The sequence below is a fragment of the Etheostoma spectabile genome, chromosome 11 (genome assembly GCF_008692095.1).
Source record: "Etheostoma spectabile isolate EspeVRDwgs_2016 chromosome 11, UIUC_Espe_1.0, whole genome shotgun sequence".
Lineage (NCBI taxonomy): Eukaryota > Metazoa > Chordata > Actinopteri > Perciformes > Percidae > Etheostoma > Etheostoma spectabile.
This window is the reverse complement of record NC_045743.1, coordinates 17,702,523-17,711,273: the sequence shown is the minus strand read 5'-3', so window position 1 is coordinate 17,711,273 and position 8,751 is coordinate 17,702,523. Positions and strand designations below refer to the sequence as shown.

The following is an 8,751-nucleotide window of genomic DNA, read 5'->3' as shown; positions in this document are numbered from 1 at the left end:
AGCTTGGTTAAGTAGGTCCATTTTTACTGTGTTGATGTTACAGAAGTCTCTTGTTAGCATCTCGTTAGCATCTTGGATGCTACTTGTCACAAAATGACGCGTGCAAACTCACATCTGCATCGTCGCGAAGTGACGCAATGATCTGCACTCGACTCGTACGTCAGTTAAACCCACATTACGACCCGGAGAGTCAAAAAATTAATGCAATAGTCCTGACCAAGCGCGTCTAAATCGGACATATAATCACATATAATGTGACATTTAATACTGCCCCTAAGTGCAAAGTGCACAAACATAGGTTTACTTACACCTTTTAAATACTATTTAAGAAGTTTTTTTATTCCCAGCTTATATATATTTGTTTGTACATTCTCAATTGTGCATTTGCACAAAACTTTATTTTTTTGAATATTTGTCTTGTACGCCATCCTTTAGGTCATTTCATGTATATTCTGTTTGCATGCTGTGTGTCTGATGTTTTGCTGCTGTAGCACCCTAATTTCCCATTTTGGGATCAATAAAACTACTAGACCTGTTGGGTCCTTGTAAATTCTGGAGTGTGGTCTAGACCTGATCTATCTGTAAAGTGTCTCCAGATAACTCTTGTTATGAATTGACACTGTAAATCAAATTGAATTGAAATTAAAACTTGATCTATCTATCGGAGAACATGAGAAACGCTTCCACAGATATCTACTGGTGACTGGGAGTCCTTATTGTACCTTGTATGCTTTCATGAGGTCCAGTGGGTCCACCTTGGGCCCTTCCAGAGAGTCCTGGTTCTGCAGTAGCGTCCGCACCGTCTCCTCCATGCTGCGTTCAACAAGACAACAGGCAAAGACGTCAGAGTAGTAACGGAAGTGCTAGAGAATCAATACTTCATACTTCATAGAACGTAAGCTCCATTGATAAAACTAAGAACCAAATGTTAGTTAGTGGAAGAACCATTTAAAGGCTCAACCAACCATGTTTGACCATGTTCTGTATATTCACGTACAAAGTTAGATGCTTTTTTGCATTGAGTACTTTTAATACTTTAAGTACATTTTCCTGATGACACTTACACACTCTTACAATGCAGTACTTTTACTTGTAACAGTACTTTGTCAGCGTGGTATTAGTACTTTTACGTAAACAATGTGAATCCTTTTTTCACCTCAGGTCACTTTCATGATCAAAGAGGAACGTATAATGCAAAGTGTAGTTGCAGAAGAGAGGATCCTGCAGCGTTCCCATTCACTTTCCATGCTAGCTAAAATTGCTAGTGATGGTCAATGTGTCACTCTGCCCCCCCCCACCCCCACTGTCAAACTGAACTGAATTAAATGCATGACGCTCCCTTCTTTTACCACCATCTTACTGAAGTTTCATTCTTCATCTAAAGAAGTAAGCCAGTGCTTCTTATCCCTGTCCACATCAGAAAACCGAACAGTAATGAGAACATAAAACAAATATCTTCCTGCGTATTTTGGTTATGTTTCACGGCATCGGAGCATCAACATCATCCTAATGCAACCTGGATCATTTCCTCACAACACTAGAGCCGGTCGTCCAGTCCAAGTTTGGGCTCCTCATGCAGTGAGCACAAATGACCCTCCGTGTTATTCTTATCATTCATTCATTGCCTCCACCTTGTCCCAACTCCATCATCATCACTCACCACATGCTGCTTTCCCACTGACTCTCACCGCTGTCGGTCGGCTGAAATGAGGCTAAGCACACTCGGCTTCCTCAGCGGAGGGTTAGTCATGGCTGTGTGTTTGTGATTGGGCACTGAGGGGAAAGGGGCAATAATGTGCAGCTCAGTGCTCTCACAACAGAGGAAAAACCAGATCCCACCCTGTCTGGCTCCAGGCTAACCAGGCCGCGTACTCTCCCCTCCATCCTAGTCTCTAGACTGACGTCTGCGCTCCGACTGTCCCTCTGTGTTCAACCCTGTTTCAGACGTGCTGCTGAATGAATGCAGAATCTTTGGTTTTCCTCTTACTTACTTAGGATTTGGCAAAAATGTGGCATTGTAGTACCGGCCACATTGTTAAAACTCACAAGAGATGGATGAAGACTACTCTCACTGGCTGAGTGTGGAGCCTGTGAGGAATAAGTGTGTTTCTTTTCTTTAAGCAACTCAGTATACACAAGACCTCAACACACACCAATCAAACATTGTTTTTCTTCAAGAATTGCAATGCTCTTTAATAAGCATTTTTGAATGTGGCATCACAATACTTTAATTTAGAAAGAAAACTACCATTCATGCTACTTTTGGAAAGTAGTTCTCATTTGTTCTTTAAATCATAAATGCTTGTATTAAGTGTTATGTTGGTTCCAACCTTATATTGCACTCAACATACAGTTTACATGTTGTGTACCCTTTACATATTTAGACAGCATGTGCACCCATACATGTGTGTACAGTATGTACAGGACATAGCATGCATGTGTGTACAGTATGTACAGGACATAGCATGCATATGTGTACAGTATGTACAGGACATAGCATGCATGTGTGTACAGTATGTATATGACATAGCCTAGATATTGGGCTGAAATGGAAATGACCCTTCCTCCTCCCCAGAGGGGTTTCTGCTGCTCTTTTCTAAGCAGGACCCTCAGCTCATCATGGACAACAATGTCTGAATGTACGGCCTAATTTCCCCGTCCCCTACAGTCACGTGACCCCTTTCCCCACTTCGATAAAATCTTAACCAGTACCAAACGCACGCTATACAGGGAGGCGCATCACTGCTATTTTTTCTTCCAAGGAGTTTCATCCTGTTTTTTGGCAGCGGACTGATTCAGGCTACATCTACACGTCAGCATTTTCATTTTTAAACCATGTTTTGAGATTAAAACAACAATCTCAGTCCACACATGATGCTCAGCTCCAGTTGCAGAACTAATCTCAACCTATATCAACCATACACTTTAAAAAATGAGATATTAACACGCTTATCACATGACCATTATACACACTGGGCGTGTCGGTGTGAACAGGAAGCAGATTGTCTGACGTCACTGTGAATCATGGATGCATGAGTTAAAAATAGAGAAAAGACTTTGGAGAAATGACAACAATCTCGAGGACGCATAGCAGATCTCCACAAAACCAATGGGTGACTTCACACATGCTTGGTCCACAAATTTTACAGTCAATGGTAACTAATGGGGATCCTTATGAAATGAAATTTCAAAATTAATAAAATAGGGATGATGAAGCGTTGGTAGGATGAAGCTGTAGTTGTGTAGCTTATATCTGATTGACACTGTATTTGGTTTGTACATCCCTGTAGGAGCATTGAGATAGTGAATATGGTAAATATAATTTAATCGCTTGAGTTATGGAGTAGTTTTCAAACATGTAATATTTATTCCTGTTGGTCATTTATGTCGTTTATGAGAATTTGTATATTGAGAGTTTGCTGTGTATGTTTACAGTTCTGTTTTTCTTGTTGTTTTTTTACATTTGTTACATGTTCAAAAAGAAATTAAAAACAAATCTAAATCTTCTGATTGGGATTCTGCAATCTTTGTGTGAGGAACAATGTGGGCCAGATAAAAACAGCTATGTTTTTACACGTATAAAAGAAAAAAGAAACAGAAATGAAGGCAAAAAAAAGGATATTATCTGAAATGGTGCGCCAACAAAATGACTGAGATGATTTGGTGTCTGTTGTGAGTTTAGGAAGCAGGGATTGATCTACATTTCACGTGGAATATATCTGAAATATCTGTAAACTTGGAAGACGACAAATTTCATCAGAGCACTGACAGACGGGGCTTCTTGATAAGGGCTGCTTCGGATGAGACACTGCACGTGACGGGATCAAATGGACTTAGAAATATAGAATCAGACATTCAGAAACCACTATTTGAGAAATATACGAAAGCATAGTTATATTTTTTTAGGTTGTGTTTCTAAGGCATGGGGAGAAAAAAACCACTAAATATCGGGAAGAGGCTCAGATAACTTCCGCATGACAGGGTTGAATTCATTTACACTCACAAATCACGGGGCCTAATCTCACACCTCGCTGAGCATAATTATGCAGATGGAATTGAACTTTGATCACGAGGGGCCGTCAGCAGCCCAACACTTAGCTGGACATAATGCTTGCTTATTATTTCCCCTCATGGCGTGCTGGGAGGGCAGATGAATAAGTGGGGACACCGGGAAAAAGTTTGACACTTCGGATCAAGTTTTAGTGACGAGTGCTCCGATGAAAGTGAGCAGACCCTTTCTTTCCAAGCATGAAGTGGGCTTTCAAGCTAATGAAAGTGTTGGGTGTCACTACTGCATCATATTGGGCGTCTGGCCATTGATGGATGTGTGCTATGCATTGTTTGCTGCTCAGATATATGGTTTGTCATTGAGTTGTGGCAGCTGGCTTTTAATCTGCTAAAATATAAACTACTGGGACACAGGGGGAACTTTTTGAAACATTGTACCTCACAGAAGAAGCCTCCCGTCACCCTAACTTGGCGAGCTGTAGTTTACAGGGGGTGGATTGCATGCATTGAGGGCAACTTCATTCAATAAGTATAGCACTATACTTATTGATATAATATACTTTACAACACTGAAATTGGCTCCGACCCACGGGCCAAATCCGGCCTTTGATCAAGTCTGCAGATTAAGTTACGGATATATATATATATATATATACATACACACACACACACACACACACACACACACACACACACAGACACACACACATTTAGTGTGTATACCTGCGCATCATGTAGACTACACCATTGGGTGTGTTATGTTAGTAGCTACACAAGTTTGAAAGCTCCAAAATCACGGTAGCAGCTGTTGCCATGGTCCCGCTACATGTTCTGCTGTGCCCTGCTACGCTCTGCGGTGCCCTCCTATGTCCTGCTACATCCTGCTACGCTCTGCGGTGCCCTCCTATGTCCTGCTACATCCTGCTACGCTCTGCGGTGCCCTCCTATGTCCTGCTACATCCTGCTACGCTCTGCGGTGCCCTCCTATGTCCTGCTACATCCTGCTACGCTCTGCGGTGCCCTCCTATGTCCTGCTACGTCCTGCTACGCCCTGCGGTGCCCTCTTACGTCCTGTTACGCTCTGTGGTGCCCTCCTATGTCCTGCTACGTCCTGCTACGCCCTGCGGTGCCCTCTTACGTCCTGCTACGCTCTGCGGTGCCCTCCTACGTCCTGCTACGTCCTGCTACGTCCTGCTAAGTCCTGCTACGCTCTGCGGTGCCCTCCTACGTCCTGCTAAGTCCTGCTACGCTCTGTGGTGCCCTCCTACGTCCTGCTACGTCCTGCTACGCTCTGCGGTGCCCTCCTACGTCCTGCTACGCTCTGCGGTGCCCTCCTACGTCCTGCTACGTCCTGCTACGCTCTGTGGTGCCTTGTAATGCCGAACTATTACAAACTACTATTTTTTGTGACTGTTACCGCCACTCTTCATTTTAACCCCAACCGGCCCCGTCAGACACCGCCTACCAAGAGCCTGGGTCTGGGTCTGGGCCTGGGCTTGGGCCTGGGCCTGGGTCTGGGCCTGGGTCTGGGTCTGGGCCTGGGCCTGGGCCTGTCCCAGGTTTCTGCCTAAAAGGAGTTTTTCCTCTCCACTGTGGCCCTGTTGCTTGCTTTGGAGGAAACTACTAGAACTGTTGGGTCCTTGTAAATTCTGGAGTGTGGTCTAGACCTGGTCTATCTGTAAAGTGTCTCGAGATAACTCTTGTTATGAATTGATACTATAAATAAAATTGAATTGAATTGAATTAATGTCTGGTAAGCTCACTTCTTTGAAGTCTTCAACCCCAACCTGACGTATCAACCTTAGTGCGGGTCTAGTACAGTATGGGAGAGTATTTCAGTGTCTGGTTGTGGTTGGTGTGGTGGAGCTGGAGGTGGAGGTGGAGGTCCTACCTGGAGAAGTGCTGCTGCAGTGTCACCATCTGCCGCCCACCCTGCTGAGATTCGGCCCTCTCCCTTTCCTCCAGGCCCAGATGTTTGTTCTCCAGCTGGGGATGAGTGTTCTGGATCAGTGTTGGTGGCGTAGCTGCAGGAGAGAGGAGCAAACACACTTAGTCTGGTTGGTAGTCTCACATTTAATAACACCACTGAAGGAGAACCAGTACATCAAACACACTTAGTCTGGTTGGTAGTCTCACATTTAATAATACCACTGAAGAAGAATCAGTACATTTGCTTACTTGGTCTGGTCCTCTCCTCTCCTCTCCTCACCCCTCCTCACCCCCCTCCTCACCCCTCCTCTCCTCTCACATACACACACACTGTAGTTTTGAATTAGCGTCCACGTGTGTGTGGTTTCCCCACGGCCGACAGAGTGAGAGTTAGACACCCTCCCTCCTCGTGACATGTTAACAGGGCCTTGGGGTAAACTGTCATTTTGGGACCTAATACCTGTAATTCTCAAAAAACACATAAAACATGCCATCATACTGCTTAAGGTAGCACAAGTTCAGGTGTTGTTAATCTTATAATGACCATATCACCTTATGGCTTGTCATTTTTTAACAAAGATTAAATTAATTAAGTGTTCTCATTGTTTTGCTGACTGTGTGTGAATTGAGAAAACATGTGAGCTGCACTCATCGGCCCCGATAAACCTGCATTCATATAGTATTCATGACTCCATGAATTACTCTGTGCCCTTTAAATCCTCGCTTTGCATCAACCTAATGGAGATTTACATTTAGTGTCAGTGTGTGGCGGGATATGACGAGGCTGCGGACGCGCCAATCAATAAAAATAATGGCTCCTATTTTAAAAAATAATGGGTCAGGAGTTTTTTTTTCCATAGCCTGCTGTGGCACTAGGCTCCAGCCCCGGGTCTGGGACTCAGTGAGTCACTTCCACCCCCCCATGCAGCGCTGCAGGACACGTAGGAAAGCGGTTCAATTACACGATGGTCTGTAACTGATTGCAAATTCTACATTTGCTGTATTGCACCTGAATAGATTTAATTCATTCTGACTCTTTTGTTCCAGTTCTGCTGTTTCTCAATCATATTTACAGCAACGTCCATTTTAATTCACAGCTGAGGCCCCTCTGGTACATAAAACATGATTAAAGTGAGAAAATATAAGGGTGCCCTTTAGGGTGCTCTTCCAGACCAGAGGTTGATGCATAAAGTGAAGCGAAGCCAAAACATCTGGATCGCCCCCTGCTGGCTGGCTGGCTGGCTGCAACACAGATCATAAGCTCCGCCCCCTCCATGTTGGCGGATGGGACACGGGACAAACTAAAAAGTCAAAGTACACGTCGACTACATTTTTTTTTTTAGAGTCTGGCTCCAAAGTTACAAGATGGCAGCGCCCGTATCCAGGATATTTTGGCTTTTTTTCCCACCCCTGCCCCTCAGACAGCCTGAATCCACCACTGTAAGAATGGTTGCCACCACCACTACTACCACTACTACTACTACTACTACTACTACTACTGCTACTACTACTGCTACTACTACTACTGAGAACCGAAGGCTGAATGAATGGTACTGCAACATATATATATGTATATATATACACACACACCTGCATAGTCACATGCATACACACCAAGATAAACTCTACTGTTTTGTGTATATACATCTACATTTCAATAGAAAGTTGGCCCTAAAAACTGTGATGAAACACTAAAGTTCCTACTTTTTAAGTAAAAGTACTAATACAGAAGAGAGTCACAACACAGCTGTACAGCTTGTTATCTATTCTCTGGCCTTTAGATGTTCAAAACAGTGAATGTCTCTCAACTGTTAATGGAGTTAAAATGGAGATTTGTGCTTTTTTTGTGAGATTTCTGAGATATCTGCTTTTGAGTTCAAATAGTTATGTAGTAGAACTCTGTCCAGATGGTACCCATGTTCCTAATTCCTGATTAACATCATCCGTTAATGAACTATAGGGAAATGTATTGATCATTTTTTACCCACAATTAGCTTTATCTCTTCTCTGAGCTTTGTGTGTGGACGCCGAGACACCAGAACCATGACAACAGGTCATTCATTTAACATAATTCACTGGATGCATTTAAATACCAGAACCAGATCTGGGACCTGGTTTCAAGGTGAACAAAGTGGTCATCAAAGTGAAGCTGTTTTCAAAATTATTATTACAAAATGAAGACAATAGTAGTTTAATACCAGTGATCCTGAACCATCCTTCATGCCAGGGACACATTCAACACCACTTTATCTTTTTTCTTCTTCCTTTTTTTCAATTTAACCCTCGTGTTGTCTTTTCTTCGGGACCCTCTCGTGTTTGTGGTTTTAACCCTTGTGTTGTCTTCCCATCCACCAGGAATTTGGGTCAAAAGTGGCACTTTTTTCAATGCATTTTTTTAATTCATGGTCAACAGACTTAATTTAAATGACATTATACCTAAAAAAAAAAAAAAAGCAGGAATTCCGAATTGTCTTGACCGATAGGGTCAAGATAGGTTTTGAAACCATTTCAACATTTGTTTAAAATGCTATAAAGTTCTATAAAAACACCCAAAATTCAATGAAAGTTACCATTTGTGCAAAGAATGATGCATGCATAAGGTTCATGCATCCATGTTATTCTGGCTAATTTGTAAGAAACCCCTATTTCTGATATAAAAACCATTAGAAACTGGGTTATTTTGACCCGAGGACAACACAAGGGTTAAAAACAATTCTGAAATAAAATGTTACTTCATAATCTTTTAACAAATATCGTCTTTATCTCAATATCCAACAGCTGAGATAACATCTATGTTCAGGGAATGCATCAGTC

The 8,751-nt window shown here is 42.7% G+C and overlaps 1 protein-coding gene across 2 annotated transcripts in view; it reads right to left on the bottom strand.

Moving 5' to 3' along the window:
• Positions 1 to 8,751, bottom strand: part of LOC116697997 (nck-associated protein 5) — a 55,485-nt gene that overhangs the window by 29,946 nt on the left and 16,788 nt on the right. Inside the window, exons 2-3 of one of the 2 annotated variants that reach the window (XM_032529687.1) lie at positions 5,900 to 6,032; positions 723 to 813 (exon numbers count right to left, since the gene is read on the bottom strand). In XM_032529687.1, the coding sequence (XP_032385578.1) occupies positions 723 to 813; positions 5,900 to 5,928 (120 nt within the window). In that variant the 5' untranslated portion in view covers positions 5,929 to 6,032. Of the gene's footprint in view, positions 1 to 722; positions 814 to 1,660; positions 1,789 to 5,899; positions 6,033 to 8,751 lie in introns of those variants that run through there. The other variant, XM_032529688.1, reaches the window with a different exon arrangement.